This window comes from Diadema antillarum, unplaced genomic scaffold (genome assembly GCF_040938485.1).
Source record: "Diadema antillarum isolate AM-2024a unplaced genomic scaffold, OU_Dant_1.0 seq00000803_RagTag, whole genome shotgun sequence".
Classification (NCBI taxonomy): Eukaryota; Metazoa; Echinodermata; class Echinoidea; order Diadematoida; family Diadematidae; genus Diadema; species Diadema antillarum.
The window spans coordinates 31508-51792 of record NW_027271685.1 but is presented as its reverse complement, the minus strand read 5'-3'; the positions used below and the strand labels follow the sequence as shown (position 1 = coordinate 51792).

Genomic DNA, 20285 nt, shown 5'->3' with positions numbered 1-20285 from the left:
CAAAGTATGAAGGCAAAGGAATCAGTTTTGATTATTCTTTTGTCTGTGATATCAAGGGCATTCCTTTGGAAGACTAACTTGAATTGCATGATTCATGTTTAATATAAGCTCCCCTCGTTTATTGCCGAGAATAAAAAAAAAAGGGACAAATCCATACAAAGGAAAGGAGAACATGAAAACTACAGTTATGGAAAACAAACAGGGCATACCTACAAAGTGTGCCCTTTGATTGTTTGTTTTCTTGGTGTATTCTCTGCATAAACATGTCTTCTCTTGCTTTTCACTGTAAACTTTGTGACTGACCAGTTTGATAATCTGAAAAATTAAATTTGATGTGCGTGGATGCAATCTTTAGAGAAGCTAGAGCAAATTCAAACCTGCACCTGATGCACCCGGCTGCACTTTATGGCTTGTAACTTGACATTGGATCTTCAAATGAAACCAGTCACACTTGAATACTGACATTAACAGCAACCATACCAATTATATTTCACTGTCACGTACATGGTAAAATCCTGATATATTTCTGAATGAATTTTGCCACATCTCCACACTAGTGCAGGATATGCCAACATCATGTCTCTTCTGATATTAAGAACCCACGCCCAGATTTTGTTTTACTGATCCTCATGATACTAATTAGATTGAATACCTGAATTCACATAAATTTCTCAGCCATAAGCCATCGGCTTTTCACAACTCACAACATAAAGGCATCTTTACGAAAGTGAAACAAGTTCCACTCTTTCGATATTCTAATTTCTCCCATTCTCGTAGCACTTTGAATATGCTCTCACACTATGAATTTGTGGTCATGAACACAGACCAACAAAACATACTACAAAGGATTACTGAACATGTAGAACATACAGTATGCTACCTCATTTTAGTATAAAATCACCTTTTAACAGAATTCACAGAGTGAAGTCCTTGAGGTACCAGCTCATTGTAAGTATTTGTATATTTTTACATTACAATCTTTGGTCTTTGACATTTGAAATATCTTGAGAGTGGCAAGGCCCCACATATTGTGCATGTAAGACTATATATGAAAGCATTTTAAATGGACAATGTATCACCATGGTTGGTGTAACCACATTGTCTGAACATTGACATGATGATACTGTACCTACTGTATATGCCATATATTTAGCGAGGCTAATTTTCGGGAATCCGAACTTCCCGACAATTTCGCGAGTGGTAAAATTCACGATCGTGGAGTGCAGCAATAGATGGAGAAATGTACATGCTCACATTGCATTCATGTCGGGATCAGAGTTCATATTTTCACGCGTTGCTAAATTTGCGAATAGCACCTGACTCACGAAATTCACAAAAATAAACAACCTGCGAATATATGGCATATACAGTATATCATACAGGTACAAAAGTGAAATCGCATTGTCATATACAACGTCCACACTGACAATTCACAAATTGTACCAACAAAAAAAAAAAAGTTCAGTCAAAACAACAAATGAATATAAAATGCCCCCAAGCAAGCCATGTTCGATCAAAATTGTCTTCTTTTTGAGTCATTTTGATTCAGTTGTGCTGTTCAAGAAGGTATTCATATTTGTTATCATTAATTTGTGTTTTCATAATAATTAGCACAGAAACATATAACAATAACATACACTCATATCACATATGCACTATCTACCCATGTACAGAATTTTGTAACATGCTGTTTACCTAATTACTCTCATTATTGTCCAAACTTTGCATCTTCCTACCAACACTGTTTCTCGAGCTTGCAAATGAATACTTGACATTTAATTTTCGACGAGTTCATACATAGAGTTGAGGTTGTACATTGATTGGCATTCAAAGCACATGAAATGTGAGTTAAAATAAACACAAAGATGACTTGCTTAGTTGACAGACCCTGTCTTTAAAAAAAAAAAAATTTAAGATAATACTTCGTTCAGACTGCTTTTTACAATATCTGAAAATGTTCTTTCAGCATATCTTGCAGTAGATACACAAAACTTATTATTGCATTGCTTGTCGAAACAGCCTCATTCTTTGATTATCCGAATCTCCATGCAGCAAAGTGTGGACATCAAGAGGTGGTCAACACATCTTGTCTTGTTATTGTTGTTGCTACCACTATTCTGTCAGGTGCGTGGTCAGTCGCCCACTCTCAGTGGCTAGCGATTGGAACTTTAGCACCCGGTGAAAGATTTGGGGCAGAGTACGAGACGGACTCCTCACGGGACACCGTACTGACACTCGCGCCGAGCAAGAGCATCTGCTCGCTAGCGTTCATTTTGGATGGCAGCGTCTGGCACTTGACCCTCCCGTCGCTGGCCGCGTCAAAGCTCAACCGCGCGTCGAACGGGGCATTGTCGACCACGTCCCCAAGGTCGTTCAGGGTCGAGAGCGTCTGGTGCTTCGAGAGTTGCCCGTGCGAGAGACCAATCGAGTACACGCTAGGGGCGTTCAGCATGGAGCACGAGTTGGCGTTGAGGCGGTCCACCACCGAGCTGTGCATGTCGGAGTCTATCGAGCTGTGGCTGACGAGAGTCGTCAGGGAGTTGTTGAGGTCCTCATGGTAGCTCTTTTCGTGCACGGAGCCTGAGCCGCGGCTGCTGGACGTGCGGCTGAGGTCGTTGCTGTCCAGTGAATGGTCCTCCTGATTCGCATTGCTCAGCTGTTCCTTCTGCTGCTGCTGTTGCATTATGAGAAGGGAGGGGTCGTTGCACAGAGCGCTGAGCAATGGCGCTGTCACGTCCTTATCGGCAATCTCGGCACGTATCTTTCGCGTGTCTATGAGATGAGGGTTTGAGGATGAACTGAGTTTTCTGTGATACCGCTGCTCGTCTTCATCATCGTCTTCATCTTCAGCCTATGAATGATTGGTTTAAAAAAGCAAATAAAAAAGTGAAGTGTTTGAAATCTGACACAACAGGAGAAAGATATACATCTTACAACCAAAGGTGATTGGTAAGCAGAGAGAAGAAAAAAAAATTTTCTTTTTTTTCCATACATCACAATACAGAGATTTGTTATGTAATGCATGTATTTGTAAGCTTTACACAGAAAGGAAACTTGCTTTGGGACAAAATTCTTATTGAAATTTTCTTACTGCGCATCACTTACATTATCATATTTATACACTGAATTAATCAAATTATAAAGAACATTAAAGACATTTAAACATACAAATTGTACTTATGACTATAATGGTCGCTTTTTATTAAAAAGATAACATTTAGCATTCCTTTTTTTTTCTTTCCTTTTTTTTTTTTAAATCCATTTCAGCACAGCAGCCAAAAGAAGGAATTATCTGTTATCAAACAATCAAGATAACAGTTTTGCCCCCTCTATCTTTAGATAAAAACCATCTCAGAGGCAAAACTGACACTGAAAGCTATAACTGTCCGGCAATTTTTCCTCTCACTGACTTCGCAAGAGGACTCTACACCGACCTCATCATCGGAGGCCCACTCCGATTCGCTGGGGACTGCGATGATCTCCGAGTGCAGCTGGTGAGCAGGCATCCTCCCCAGCTCACTGGAGGAAGAAGAGTGAGTTGCATGGTGCTCCCTGTGGCTGGAGGCATCGGACATGGCTGCAGAGTGGCGGTTGGATGCACAGTCTGTGGATGCAGACCATCGGAAACAAGTATAGGAGACCAGAATGATGACAGTAATGAAAATGATCACAACCATCACCACTATCACTATCATCATCATCATCACCATTATCACAACCATCACCACTATCACCATCATCATTATCACAACCATCACCACTTTCACTACCATCATCATCATCATCATTATCATCATTACTATCATCACCATTATCACAACCATCACCACTATCACCACCATCATCACCATCAATATCACAACTATCACCACTAAAACAATCATCACCATTACCATCACCACCATCATCACCATTATCAGCATCACCATTATCACTACCACCACCATCACACCATCACCACCATCATCATCACCATCATCACCATCATCAAATTCATCACCACCACCACCACCATCAACATCACCATCACTATTATCACCACCACCACCATCACCATCACCATCCCCATCACCATCCCCATCCCCATCACTACACCATCACCATCACCATCCCCATTCCCATTCCCATTCCCATTCCCATTCCCATCACCATCACCATCACCATCACCATCACCATCACCATCACCATCACCATCACCATCACCATCACCATCACCATCACCATCACCATCACCATCACCATCACCATCACCATCACCATCACCATCACCATCACCATCACCATCACCATCCCCATCCCCATCCCCATCACCATCACCATCATCATCACCATCATCATCACCATCACCATCGTCATCACCATCGTCATTATCATAAATATCCCTACCACTCCATTACTATCACAATTCTGATGATAATCATGATAACATTTGTCAATGCTCTTCTTCAAATCTTGAATTTCCGCTTCAAGGAAATCATGTCAGGGAATATCTCTCACACAAGGACGTGCATGTGCATGTTTTTCCAGCATTGGGACAATAATTTTCGCAGTGAATAAATACATGTAAGTAGTACCTCCAAGGCTGCAAATATTCAGACATTAAACTCGGGGAGATTTCAAAGGGCAGTCAGGAAGATACAAAGTGTGTTCAAGTATCTCAAGAGGTAAAGATAATTTCCCCAATTATGGAGGCTGTTTTAAAAAACATTTCTCTTGTCAAAATATGTGTAGAGCTGTCCCAATTTTTGCTTGTTTGCTTGTTTTTTGTTTTTGTTTTTTTCAGGGAGCCTCCAGCAGAATCAGGGAGGCTAGGCAGCTCTGTTGCTCTTGATTGTTAGCTTGATTCAAAGTCTTGGAGAAAACCTTACACAAGTGCGACCCATCTTGTGCCCAAACTGCTTACCAGCTTGAAGTATATCTTCTCTGGACAAAGAGGGCAGTACAGACAGCTGGGGTTCTAGCTGCACGCCTGGACTGCAGAGCATGCCGGAAGTGGAGGACTCCAGAGCTTTGGACGTGGAAGACAGGTCGTCATTCTCGGCTGCAATGGATGGTGTTAAGATCAAAAAAAAAAAAAAATGGTAACACTGAAGCCAAGAGGGGCTGTCTTCCTCCTTTAATATACACACTTCCAATGATTACTGAATCTTATCTATTAGGTACTGTTGGCATCCAATTTCGACATGTACAAACTTCTACATGAACCATGTGATATATAGATTCTGGGCTCAGTGGAAGACATGGGAACACCCAAACAATATCTTTGTGATTTAGATTTATCATAAGTGTGCAAATATCCTGCCACCTTGAGAGCTAAAATGTCTCAGATCATCTGTAGTTTCCTGCTCACTTTAGCAAAAAGACAAAGGGAAAATTTTTAATGCCCACAACTGTCAATCATACTATCTCATCATATAAACTTTTTCCCATAGTATAAATAACCTTTTGGCAGAATCCACAGCTGAAAACTGGTGTCAATCACTTTATTAACTTTTTTTTTTGCCAGTTATGCTTTAACAGAATTGTTTTAGTATCAGATGCTTCCTGAAATACCTTTCAATAAATAAACTGATACTTTCAAATGAACACTGGGAGTGTAATCATCATGATTTTTGATAATAATAATAATAATAATTGCATTTATATGGCACTTCATACTGACGTTTCTAAGATTTTTGATCTGAAATCAAATAAACCTCACACTAAAGAGATTGGCAGCAGCCAAACTTTAAAACACTATATAATAAGTCTGTTTAGTGTCATTGTTTAACCCACTGAAGACGAATCCCAAGACTACTCAGGCAGGTGTCTATGGGAAATGGTGTTTCAGTCTGTCCTCAACGGGTTAACAACCTCTGGTGGATATTTACAGTATTCTACGGAGTGTCTGAGTATTACATGTTTATCCAAGCACTACTGTAAATATTTTATACCACCCACTGTTTGATGGCTTTTATGTCATACAACATATCTTATGCATTCAATATTTTGCTATATTTTGTAGTTTGTATATTTTAGTTGTACTGACAGTAGTTCTTATATCCTGTACTCTGAAATGGTTTGACAGAAATGAAATGAGAAGACTCTCGCTTTCCTTATCATGTTAGACAACGGAAAAATGACAACATGATAACGTCAAGCATTCCATTCCTTCGGTAACTTCAACCTTCCCCGGCAAACAACAAGACTCGATTAAAATAAAGAAAATGATGCTGCTGCATGCGCCACACATTGCATGTACCTTCACTCAGAGTTTTCTCCATTGGCGGCCTCTCGTCCGACACGATGCCGGAGGTTGCCACCGAGCTGACATTGCTGATGACGGAGAGCCGCTGCTCCACCTTCGTCGCCGACATCTCGCTGTACGACGTCGTCGTCATGGAGCTGTCCAGATCCGACCACGAGATGTCGCCACTGATGTACGATTCCCTGTAGCGTTTCTTCTCTGCATGGATATTTTCAAAGAAAGCAGTGCAAATCTTACTCTCACGGCATCGGTCAATACACATCACATAAAAGTATACATCCTTGAGATGAAGTAAATAAACTGTAGTACAGACATCTGTAAACAGCTAACGAATGTCTGAGAGAGAGAGTTACATTATCACATGACTTACAGTCAAGGCTGCTAACTTCTGCATATCTGGAAACGCACTGTTACGCAGTTAAGAAAAATAAATATGTATATTTCAAACGCAAAAATTGGTCTAAAATGGGGAAGTTTCATATGCTATGCATGCTGAATCAAATATCGCAGAGAGCATAGTTTGCATTTACAAACATATTTTTGTCATTTTGTTATACAAAGAATCCACTAAATATTGTCAAAACAAACATATGGGCAGCTCTTTGTCACAATTCAGCATATAACTACAGGTAAAAATAAAGTACTGGGTATGTAGCCTCTCAAGAATGAGGAATAAAGATTTATGCCTGAAAGCGAGGAAGAGAACAGGAAAACCCGACATTTTTCTCCCTGCATAAAGGTAAAAGAATGCCTCAAAGCACATATTTTTTGCTTCTCACTAAAGATTCCATTAACGACCAGGGAGAGAAATCCAAGCTGGCAACTCTAACATATTAAAGCACCAAGGCTCTCATTCTCTAACATACTTCATGTCTTGAATGCCCTTCCAGCTCAAAGCCAAAGACTTGGATAATTTATGAGGTCAAGGAAGAGCCCGGCTTTGTTTTCATTTTTTTTTTCTTCACAGAAGTCAATTCCAAAAACACAAATAAGTTTGTCATGTTTTGAGTAATCTAAGACACCTCACCTGCAAGAGGGGTGCATCGGGTGTGAATTCTCCTCCATATCCTCCTCTCTCCCCTCCCCCCCCCCAAAAAAAATAAATAAATATATCACGTTTTTAGTAATCTAAGACATCTCCTCCTCAGGAGGGGTGCATAGGATGTGAATGACCCTCCCACTCCTTCCTCTTTCTCTCTCCCCCAACTCCCCCCCCCCCCCAAAAAAAAAAAAAAATCCTAAATACACGCCTTTGTGTCCAATCAGTGAAATATAAAAATCAATTCTCCCTATCACATATAAATGTACATATTTCTTCGCTAGTAGTCAAGTTGATACGCTGCCCATAGACTACATGCAAATGAATGAGGTGCTCTCATGAACCCACACGCAACAAGCAGAGGACGAGCAGGGTCACATTTTAAGGTGTTTACTTATACACTTTTGCTAATGCAGAGTTACTGTACAAGGCATGCACAGAATGTTTATGCTGTAATCACATTTAATTTTTCCTTTTTTATCATAACTGAAATGTTGTCACATCACAAAAGAAACATATTTTCAGAGCTTACAGTTGACACTGCTTTTCCAATCACGTAACACTTGACAAAATCTACAAAACTATGGTAATTTGGAGATAGAGATCGTGCACGATGCTTTTCCAAGTACTCCCAAATAGAGTGTGCGCCGTGCACCAGCACAGCGCTGTCAACACATTATTACAGAAATTAAATAGTGCCGCCACTGTTTGAGTTTTTACATTTTAAATGCGATAGCAAGAATTCCCGAGGGATAAAGAAGAGAGACCAACAATGTGGCTACCTGATGCAGACTCCCTCTTCCTGGCTCGCTCCACCTGGGGTTGGGTCTGCATCTGGAATGTATGAGTTACCTTGCACAGCCTCAGGAGGTGTTTCGATCTGTGATCATATGCAAATAGAGAAGAGTTATAGTTTAGTGTATTTGCATGTCTTTAACAGCATGTAAATTATCAGTTATGTGGACAAGACAGGACAATTAAAAACAAAACAAACTACAAAGACAATGAATGATAACAATACGAGTAAAGTGCAGTGTTGTTAAATGCTGATCTGAGATAAACAAACTGACAGTAGTTATTGGTAAATGCCGATCTGTAATACACAAGCAGACAATATTTATTCGCAAATGCTGATCGATTATACACAGATTAACAACAGTTACTGGTAAATGCTGGTCTGTGATACACACCCAGATAGCATCTATTGGTAAATGCTAATCCATGGTACACAAACAGAGTTCTCTTTATTGAGAACCTACCTATACCTCTTCATACGAAATTCATCATTTTTTGTTCTTTTCATTTACCTAACTACATCGTAAATGCTTTACTGTTTTTGTTTTTGTTTTTATTTCAAATTCAGTAAAAAAATTCAGTGGAAATAGGAGAATGTCTGCCTTGAATTGAGAGCTACAATCCTTCACAGAGAGATGCCACATTTTAGATATTTCCACGATCTGACATTGCACACTTTTGTTTTATACAGTACATCCCATGAATGAATCTATGAAGGTACATACACACACACACACACACACACACACACACACACACACACACACACACACACACATGCACACAGATACACACACACACATACATATACATATGCATACATACACACACATTTCTAAGTGCCACTGGAAGCCAAAGAAGATGGACGAAGCTCTACAACTCACCCTGGCAGAGGATTAGAGTAGACGAACATTATGTGTGCTAGTCATAGGTCTTCCTCCTCACTTTTTCTTCTTTTTTTTTTCTTTTTTTTTGGGGGGGGGGGGGGAAGAAAAATGATGCCGGTGATTAACATGACGTCAGTAAAAGAGAAGCCTTACACTCCACTTTCAGACTTACTTTGCTTCCGTGCATGTGTAGTAGGTGATTTTCCTCCCGTCTGATACACCCTCCACCAGCAGTTCAAACTTCTTTTTCTGGAAGGGGAAAAATATGATACTTTTTCTTTGAAATTCACAGATGCTATGAAACAGTGGACATCTCTATGAGGTGTTGGGTATTTCCTCTTTTATCACCATTGCTACTTATTCAGCACATACAAAAGACAAGGTATGAACTAAAAAAGTAATACATACCAAAATGCAATATTCAAGTTGAATTTCAATTTCTAAAAGATGTAATGGTTCCAGGGAAGCTGATCAAAAGCTCACACTTGACTGAATGGTGGTATGGTGATACGATAGCAATGTTTTACACAGGTCTTTAATGACACAGTACCCTTATGGCACCCATGAACACAAACACTTTTTTTTTTAATACAAAATCTGTATCACTTATGACTACAGGTACACTTGAAACTCACCTCTTCCAATCAGAAACAAGGTTCTTTCAACATTGAATTGTGATCTTCCATTGAAGTCACTTTCTAACCTGTGGCATTCCAGATATTGAAGACATTTCCCTTTTCTTTTACATTCTAACCTACACTAAGGATATCAAGATGCCAAATCTGATTGCTTTCATCGTACTCACCTGGAATATGAGTCTCTTGATGACACCCCAGGCATACTCACACAGAAGATATTTCCCATCTGAACAATCCTGGTTACAAAATGCACACAAAGTTAGGCATTTTAACAAACAAGACCACAAATGCACCCACACCAACACGTGAAAAATTCTTCAAATTTACTCTGTCTTTGTTCATCAAGATTTAAGTAAAGTTGTAGTGAAGTCTTGCTTCAGAGTAAGTAATAAAGAATGCCTACAGTACAGGGTATTGTGTGCTCATGCACTCTTCGAAACTGGCAATGTATCTTTTTTTCAACTCTTACTTTTATCTCCTCAGATAAAGCAGTACCAGGTCAAGTATCATACCTTGAATATTACACAATTGGGGAGGGGGGGGGGGGGAGGGGAGGGGGGAGAAACAAAATGAATTACAATATGTACCACAAGCATTGATAAACCTAACATTACACTTCCATCAGTTTCATTCATCCTTCCATAAATTGCAAATACATTACTGAATTGGAGATACTTAATGGAAATTGGATTCCGAGATTTTTTTTTTTTTTTTGCACACACACAAAAAAATATATATATATAAATTAAAATATATTATCTTTTATATGCCTACATATTCGGTTTACCTGTGACAACAAATACACTACCCTCAACTCCCCCCCCCCCCCCCCATTCTTCTCTTTACTGCAAAGACAGGTAAACTAATTCTGTCTCAGAATCTTTGAAGAGCAGACAGTGATGACCTAAACTGAACAGAGAGTGAACACAGGGGAGTAGAAACGGTCGAGCAGCATCAAAGATCACCCTCAAAAAACACCCTTCCCTTGTTTGGTTTCGGAAATTGCTAGCTGGCCATGACACTACCAAAAGGTCGAAGAAAATAATGCAGGGAATTTTCTGTCTCATTTACCCCCACACCTTAGTTCCTCATTTTTCCCTGTTATTTACACCTCAGAAAAAGAAAAAGAAAAATAACTTGACTAATAACTGAATAGATGTAGCATATAGCGCTAATCACTTCCTTCCCTAACAATGCCTGTTAAAAGTCGCAAACATTAATTCCATTTTTGCGGCTTGCAATTTCCGGCAGCAGGTTCTATAATGAGGGTCGTTGATATGCGACAACATCACAGTATTGTTCTCGACTCCAAAAACTGGAACAAAGATAGTCTACTATGCAGTCTCTCTCTCTCTCTCTCTCACTTTGCCAATCATGAAACTGTAATTCTGCATACTTAACTAGCAAGTTAATTTTTTGGAATGAGCTAAAAATGGAGGGGGGGGGGGGAGAAAGAAAGAACAAGAACTCCAAGCAATCCCAGCAGGATTAACATGAGTATGTATCACTGTACAAAGTCTGGTCTAACTACCAATACATCACGCTTAGTAAACATCAGTCCAGAATAACATTAACTGCAATTGAGGTCAAAAAATCAAAGCCTTTACAAACTACTGCATAGCTCTTCCGTAGTAAACAGGGGGTTACATTGTCATTTACCCAACAAAGATGATTCAATCCCTTTTGTGCAGATAATTCGTACACATCAGCCCAGAATGACATAAATTGTGATTGAGGTTAATTCGAATCCCTTACAAACTGATGCATAGTTCTATAAAGAGCAAACAGGGGGTCACTTTGTCCTTTACCTCATAAAGATGCACTCCCTTTGTGCAGATGCCCAGCCAAATTGATGGTGTCTGCTCGTCTTCGTCTGGATATGAGAAGGGACAAGAATGAGAAAATGTAAGCAAACAATTTGTGACTTCCTCAAAATATTGAAGTAGCCTTACTTCCAGGCTGAGCCTCACTTCCAGGCTGAGCCTCTTATCATCTTTTCTTCATCACCTCTTTTCTAATTGTATGTAATGTCTAAAAAAAGACTAAACATGCAAAAATCCATCCTGTTGCTCAACTCTTTGGAAAAAAAAAAAAAATCTCGTCCCTGAATATAAAGTGGACAAACCCGAGCCCAATTTCTTGTACCACAGACACACACACAAAAATAGATAAATTGGGGTGAAACAGAAACATACACAATACCAGCTTGATAGGAACTAATTAGCTGTGATTAATTAGAAAGAATTCTGAGACAAAATGCATCCCACTTGGAGGCTGAACACATTTTCTTTCACCCTCACAGTGATCACATGTCTTACTATTATTGTTATACTACTACTTGTTATTAAAGGACAAGTTCACCTTCATAAACATAAGGATTGAGAGAATGTAGCAATATTAGTAGAACACATTATTGAAAGTTTGAGGAAAATCGGACAATCCGTTCAAAAGTTATGAATTTTTGAAGTTTTTGTGCAGTAACCGCTGGATGAGAAGACTACTGCAGTGTGTGAATAACTTAGATGTCACATGCGTACAACAATATAAGGAAAATATAAAGAGAATTTCACAAAATTTCATCTTATGAAAAAAGTTCACATTCCCCCGACTTGTTACCGACAAATGTTATGGGTAATATTATTCCCCCTGCCTCTAGAAAGAGCCAAGTCAAGTGCTCTTTTATTATGTGAAAAAAGTGAAAATATGTTGAATTTTCTTTATATTTTCTTTATACTGTTGTACGCATATGACTCACAAGCTGTAGTAGTCTCCTCATCCAGCGGTTCCGACATAAAAATTTTAAAAATTCATAACTTTTGCATCGATTGTCCAATTTTCCTCAAACTTTCACTGATGTGTTCTACTAACATTGTTGCATTCTCTCAATCCTTATGTTTATGAAGGTGAACTTGTCCTTTAATTACTACTGAGTGATGGAACTGTAGTCTTTCTTCAAGAACCTATGAATAGTTTGAGTCTACCCCTCTGTAATTTTCGGGACTGGAGAGAAATAAATTGGCCTACTTAGATGAAAAACAAACAATCTATTTTTTTTTTTTTTTTTTTTTTTAAAAAGCAGTTCACAGCCTGAGAGTCAGCTGCAAAGCAAACAACTTCAACATTTTTGGTGCATATATTTAGAATGAATGGAACACAGCATAAACCTAAACAACAATAAAAACAATGTCATACATTCTCCAAAAGTATGCACTCCAAAAGAAGCATGGTACCACGACTAGTGGCCAGCAAATCAGTGGCTGTTTTCTGCAATCAAGTGACTCTCTCTCTCTATGTATCTACCTACCTATCAATCGATCCATCCATCCATCCATCCATCCATCCATCCATCCATCCATCCATCCATCCATCAATCAATCAATCAATCAACCAACCTACCTATCTATCTATCTATCTATCTATCTATCTATCTATCTATCTACCTACCTATCTATCTATCTATCTATCTATCTCTGCTTTGGATTGGTATGAAATGAGTAGAAGGAAAGGGTGTGTGGGGAACCTCCCCCATTCTCTATTCACACACTGTAGCCTGGATGGATGAACTATTCTCTAACTCCATTGCAAAAGTTTCTCCGGCAAATTGAAATATTTTCTTAACAATATCCTCCTTCCGCTTGTTTGTTTGTTTACATGTATGTTTGTTCCACCCCCAGAGCTTTTTTTTTGTTCCCATCCAAACAATAGCAGTCATGTTCCAGAGTACCTTTTCAGTTGACGGAATGCTCTTTGAAGATATGGTCTACAAGGGTACTACCAAACAACTGCTCTACTGTCGCTCCAAGGTAGGGGTTATTTCTACCTCGATACTGGGGCAGGTGGAGGGGGGCCAGATTGGGGGTGTAAGTAATGTTTTGGCACATTTCTCTTCTGCACACATACAGTGTATCTCATCTGAGCATTCCCTCCACTCAAATGAGAAAGGAGTATTGATACTTGAGAACTCGGGCCACCCATATTGCAGGCTGCACACTAACCCATTTTTTCTACTCGTCCGACAGATAGGTCAGACCAGTAGTTACCCAGTTTTTTCATCTTTTACTTGTCCATTCCTGAAAAAAAGTTACTGTTCCGACCAGTGATTTTTACTGGTCAGGGACCATCAGACCAGTGCCAGTATGCAGCGTTGCATATTGGCTCTGTTGCAGCACACCCCATACATAGAGTCTACCTGCCGGTACACAGAAGCTTACTAGCTGGCCCAAGCACCACGTGGTGTGTGCAGCAGCAGAATGAGCCTATGAGGCAGGCCACTCGGGACTGCTGCACTTTACTTGGTAGCCAGGACCAGCAGATAGCCGATTTAGTAGCCCATCAGGCTCATGACAGTTCATAGAAACCTGTGGTAGCCCTTCCTCATTTGCAAAAGATTGAAGGAAGTATGACCTTAAAAAATGGTTCCTTTTAACAAAAACCACAAAATCATCTGATTATCATAGTATACCACACCATTAATGGATACACCAAAATGAAAATATCATACACAGGACATCTTCATCACACAGCCACTGGTAACCATTTTTTCCCTCACTGTCAAATACTGATGCACCCCCATGCACGTACTCCACTCTGATGCCCATTGTTATCTGCTGGTTGAATTCTGCCACAGTTGGGAGCATGATTCCAGAAGAATGCCATTAAACTTGGAAGACCGCAGAGAACGCCATTACGCACGCAATGCATACCCATGTAGGCCATATAAATGCTCAGCAAATGAGTCATCATGTCAAGCAACACATGGAATCCTAACAGATGAGATTAACTGTCGCAGGGGTAAAGGGGAGGGGGGCTGGGGGAGGGAGCAGGGGTGCTGCTGTTCACCCCTCTCAGGGAGCACTTATTAAAACTGCTATTGACAATGTATCCCACAACTTCATCATTGGTGACAGGGGTAAATCGTGACCTTACAGACAGACACCCATGCTGTAATCCACCTGCTCATCACATGTCATGGTTTTTGGCCTCATTACAGGTTGACATCGCTCCATCTCTCTAGCCTGCACTGAATCTGGCCTCCACCATTAGATACTCACACTACTACAGCAAAAGCTTTTCTTTTTAATGCCAAGCAGTTATTCAGTTAGCACTCGGCGGTAGTTAAGCCGTAACAGCCTGAAGCACATAACAACCTGAATGGATTCTTCCACATCGATCACTTCCCAGCTCATGAGTAAAAATGCAAAGCCTGAAGAGAGTCAATTATTTTTTTGTGGAGGCCATTGTGCGCTCCAGTAATGATCCAAACATGTTCGTAAACAAGTTGCATGAATTCCTCATTCCATACACCCACCCACCCCCCTTCCATTCTGAACTCAAATATAGAGCCATCTCAATGAAAGTTTGCTAAGAAAGCACAGCTCTGCGGTACTTGTGTCATCGTAACATGCGCACACAAACATCTTATCCGTTCATGGATTTGAAATTTGTGAGCATGTGATGTGTGCGCATGCGCTGGCCATAGTATTCAGTGTATGTAGCTCTCCCAAGGTCCTCTTGACCGAGTCACATTCAGTCATCAATTTGAACAGAAAGGGACTATTGGCAGAACCAAACGTTGCCCGAAGTCTGTTTTCAATACTTCAACTTAATTGGTAAGTCTTCAAATTGAAGAAATTTTTTGATATTTACCCGCGATACTAAATCTGTCATGATCCTGAATGCTACAATGCGAAACCCCATTACGCTATGCGTATGGGGCTGCTGGTCGCAGTTAATTGCATGATTACTAAGACATGAGAGCACTTTGGGGCGAGTAAGTCTCACAGTGTCAGTTATATGAAAGGTACTTTAACCTGAAACACAAAAATTCAGGGAAACTTTTGAGGTACCAAAACTTTATATTATCTTTAAAGCTGGTTACATAAAGGCTGGAGAAGCAGAGCCTTTGTTTAGTAATGGAAAGAACTTCAAGAACTTTGGCATCATATAAAAAGGATGATCTGAATGAGCAACTGGGGTCATGTGACCTCAAACTGAAATGAATGCTGGCGACCAGTCCAGCATTTCTTTTACTAAGAGGCCCCCCCCCCCCCCCCCCCCCCCCCCCCCCCCCCCCCCCCCCGTAATTTATGATTCTGGTCATTTGGTTTTGCTGCACACAAATCACAAGGTCGAAGGTCACTGCACAAGCACACTGCTATTATCAGCGGAGTCCCTGGTTGCATACTTAAAATACTTGTGCAAACCACACTGTGCCTGTCTGACCAATAATTTTCCAGACAAAGCCATATGCACTCATGCACATTCAAATACGCACACACACACACTTTTGTACATACACACATATACCGCCACTACAGATTAATATCCCCCTCCCCCTCCCCCTCCCCCCCCCCCCAAAAAAAAAAAAATCCATAATTAGAATATTCTACTTGACACAAAATAACAGCGTGAATTTCTGCACCTGCTCAGATGGTGATAATGAATGCTGACCTACCCACGTGTCTGGATAAACAGTACCCCTGCATTTTCTGGACAGGGAGCACACTTGATTTCCAGCAAACTTTGTAATCATTCAATAAACAATCTCTCTACACAAATTATCAAAGGTTAATGCAGCATGGGGAAATCTGGAGAGCAAATTACATAAATTTTCCTTTAGAGTATGTCCAGTCGTGCATTAGCAAACACACACAATGTGTCCAAAGGCATCAATATTGAAACCCATCCATCCTGGGCCAAATCTTTTTACCACGCCACAAAATTCATGGTACGCTGACAAGCACCGTTATGCTAAATTGGGGTAACGGGGCATATAACCACGCTCCATTCTCTCCCGCACAATGCAGGTGGGTCCAAAGAAGACGTCACTCCAGCATCACTCAAATGAAACTGCGTTTCATAGCCTCAGCCATTCCTACCTAACCACCAGTCTACATCATCACACTTCCCTGGATCCGCTTTCAATATTCTAGGAGCGAGACGAAGAAAAAGTTAATTGGCCTACACAAGGAGGAGCTACTGCCATAATTCATCAGAATTAGCGTAATTGCCATAAATTGACATCAATTAAAGACTAACCTTGGCAACAAGTTGAAAGCACTATTTTTTTCACCCTTTCTTTTACAATGAAGATGCAGAGGTGATTGTACCCATGAAGTGTCAATACCCTCATCGAGCCCGTAACACTGCTAAGATGTCTTTGCACTAACTAATCAACAGAAATCATACTTTTGATGAAAAACAAAACCTGTGCATTTACTGTCATTATATGTCACAACTATGTAAGTGTAGTCCTTATCAATCAGGATTTCATAACAATTTTATTTAAAAATGAGACAAACACCAGACAACCATTTGAGGGAAAAGAAAATATTCCCATTTTCTAGACAGCATCAATTCCATTACAATACAGTGTGTATCACCTGCTAAAATAATATCACTCCAAACACATGATATACTTATCATACCGTAGGCTTATAGATCTTCATCGTCACATTGCTTCTTTTTTTTCTTTTTTTTGACTGAGCAAAGAAGATGAGAGAACTTTTACTAATGTGCCAGTGATTGGTAACCCTTTCTCTGTGAAAAATGAAAGTGCATATTGTGACATACCATGCAATGGATACTAAGAGATCAGGCAACAGCCCAACATTTTTTATCTCTCATCCTAAACCTCCCTGCACATCCTCACCTACCCCCCAAAATATATATTTCATATGAAGACCTTTAATGCCAATGATGATATATCCAATTTTATCAACCTGAGATATTTGGGATTGAAGCTGCTGAAAAAAAGGAAAAAATATATAATATGCGATAATTTCAATAATAGGTTTACAAATATTCTTTTTTTTTAATTAATCTTTCTCTGTTTAATAAGATGACCTCACTAGAGAAAGACTTTGAAAATAACATTTGTCTGTTTTTTGGTTTTTTTTTCATTCAAGCCTTACTGGTTCTTCCATTCTCCTTGATAGAATAATCATCAATTACTGGGGAATGGTAATAATGGCAAAATCTGCAAACTCTTTGGTGGTAGAGGGTGTTAAAAAAGAAAAAGAGTGCCTTGCCCTCAGTAGTAGTTGACCCCCATAAAATATTCAAGGTACCTTCTTGAGCCTGTAGAAGTGCATCTGGTGTTCTGCAGTGGTGGACGCCTCTCGGATGAAAGCCTTCTGGGCGTAGGCGGGCGTCGTCCCCCTCTGGTCCCGGTGCATCGAGGGCATGTGTTTGATGATGTACGTCTCCCCTCTCCTCTTGATAACCTGATACATATGGAAACAAAAACATGGTGTCCAAGGGGTTAAAGATGCAATAGTCTATCGATGCAAGCATAGGTTCCTGAGATGACATTCTAGATCCAGTCACACAGCAACCAATGGTAGCCATTACTCTAAAGCAAGAAAGTTTTGTGGCATGAAAATTTCGCGAATTGCCACTGACATTCAACACGTATAGTGTAGACAATATTTTCTGAGTGCATTTCAATTTTGCTAATCCTGGCTCTCATGAAATTTGCAAAATTAAAATGCATGTGAAAATTTCCGGTTTTACAGCACTCATGATGAAAAACAAAACAAAACAAACATTCCTGGATGTGTGTGAATGTATAAACCAAACTATTCATGAGACTTGAATTGCAATCTGGGCACCACTAAAAGCATTCACGTTTCGAAAGTGTTGATTTTTCTGAATGATTGCAATTATTTGTAGTGGAGAATGTGTATGAATGGTGTATGAACTACACTATTTTTTCATATTTTCATCAAAATGCTTTGCAAATCTTCAAATCGTCATGCCCAAGATCAAGTCAGATTCACTCAGAAGGATATGACTTATAGTCATATACTGGTAATTGATCCACTGAATCTGCCCTAAATCTAAAGCACACTGAGCGACTCTCTTCTTCAATGTCCCTTAAAATTTTATACACCAGGATTACTACCCTTATCAGTGATTAGAAGTTCCACCTGCAGTTTCCTGGTTAGAAACTCTCCTGAGCTGAGTGCTACCCCATTAGAATTATTGTAGACTTTACAAAAATCAATTTATTTAACTCTCAGGCAGGTGATGAAAGTCAATTTTGATCTCTGGGTAAAATTGTTACATTGTACTTGGGATCCCTTCTAACTGCTGCATATACCAGACTGTTACTTGTACACTTCATAGATGACAGTATTGCAAGGCTGCCTTTGCCTGGGGAATGACAGTAGTTGGATTTCTGTTACAACCTGGTTTCAGACAGGAGTGTTCATCTCAAGCAAAAAAACAAATGCTGTCCAAAATGAACGAGAAAGTGTGTGTTGAATCCTTGCAACGCAAGGCTCGTGCCACTCTCTCTCTGTTTCTCTCTCTCTGATCAGGGATAACCTTGAAAAGACATTCTTGTCGTTCTAGTAAAAGGAACATAGTTTCTGCAAATAAAACATGCTTTTGTTCTTGGGTCTATTCATGGTAACACATTGAGAAGGATAAACCACGAGCAAGCAATGGAGTGCAACGAACATTCCTGCCATTCTCCCGACAACGTTTGATTCAAAGCTGCAAAAGTGCATTGGCCCTAAATTGGTGTGTGTGTGCGGGGGTGGGGGAGCAATGAATGAATGGCTCGATCAGACAGGTATTCTCAGCAAATTCATTCCTGGCAGCTGTCTGTCTACAAAAAACAATGATATATACACATGACTGCCTTTGTAAAATGTGACGTATGCTTGACGTTTTATATGAAAGCATGTTAACATGATATTGTGTGTACGCAAAATTCTTCTGTCTTTGTATTCCTGCCTAAAAAGTACCAGCTGGCATCCATAATCCAGAAAATGGAAACAGGATGCACGAGATGGAAATATTCATCTGTTACCTACGCTGCAGTATACACAAACGTAAACAAAAACTACGCTTGCATCATGCTTCTTCTTGAAAGACAAGGCAAGGACATTTGTGTCTTTTTTTTTTCTCAAAGTACACTGAAAAAAAAACTAAAACACAACAACCACACTGAATGTTCAAAGAATTTAAGGTGTTGTGGTCTGGTTGCTTGCACGCTTGACCGCCCAGTTCCTGGTTCAAGCCCTGTCTGTGACCCCAGCTGCCATTTGACGCCAGACTTTCATCAGCGGCGCCTCTCTGACCCCTGGGGTACCACGGACAAGAGAAGGAAGCCCTACAGAGAGAATGGTTTTAGCCCTGGCCCACTGGAGCAGGGGTAAGAACACTCTGCAGAGGGGAGGATGGAGCTGGTGCACATAGCTTCGCAAAAAAGCTTCTCGTGCTGACCGCAGAGATAGAAGTGCACAACTGAAAGGCTGCGCTCATTTCTGGGAACTGCATGTTTTGTGGTTGTTTTCTTTTGTTGTTTGTCCAAGAAAGAAATTACTGATAGAACAGTCTTGTAAAAGGCTAAGATATCTTAAACTCTTAGCAGAATCAAGGAGCTTGCTCCTTGGTAGAATGAGCATAGCAAGAGACCAGTATACCGTATAGGCACTACACCATATATCTAGTGAGTCTAATTTTTCACGAATTGGAACTTTTCTACAATTTTGCGAGAGGTATGACTGGGGGAGGGGGGCTATAGTATGCTTAACAATAGTAAATTTATGCACTGACATACACTTGTAGCAATGTACCTTGCTCATTGTATAACCCACTGAATCATCTTTTCATTTCACTTTGGATGCCCCCCCCCCCCCCTCCAAGTTATGGCCAAAATAAGTTAC

General features: G+C 40.1%; 1 protein-coding gene across 1 annotated transcript in view; it reads right to left on the bottom strand.

Moving 5' to 3' along the window:
• Nucleotides 1–524: 524 nt before the first annotated feature.
• The window catches only part of LOC139739525 (uncharacterized), a gene marked incomplete at its 5' end in the record, with an annotated part of 36618 nt that continues 16857 nt past the window's right edge, over nt 525–20285 (bottom strand). The window contains 11 exons of the mRNA XM_071650124.1: nt 525–2851; nt 3435–3604; nt 4904–5041; nt 6248–6445; nt 8069–8166; nt 9141–9217; nt 9774–9842; nt 11415–11479; nt 14108–14224; nt 17179–17191; nt 17676–17831. Of these exons, the coding sequence (XP_071506225.1) occupies nt 2147–2851; nt 3435–3604; nt 4904–5041; nt 6248–6445; nt 8069–8166; nt 9141–9217; nt 9774–9842; nt 11415–11479; nt 14108–14224; nt 17179–17191; nt 17676–17831 (1806 nt within the window). The remainder of the gene's footprint in view (nt 2852–3434; nt 3605–4903; nt 5042–6247; nt 6446–8068; nt 8167–9140; nt 9218–9773; nt 9843–11414; nt 11480–14107; nt 14225–17178; nt 17192–17675; nt 17832–20285) is intronic.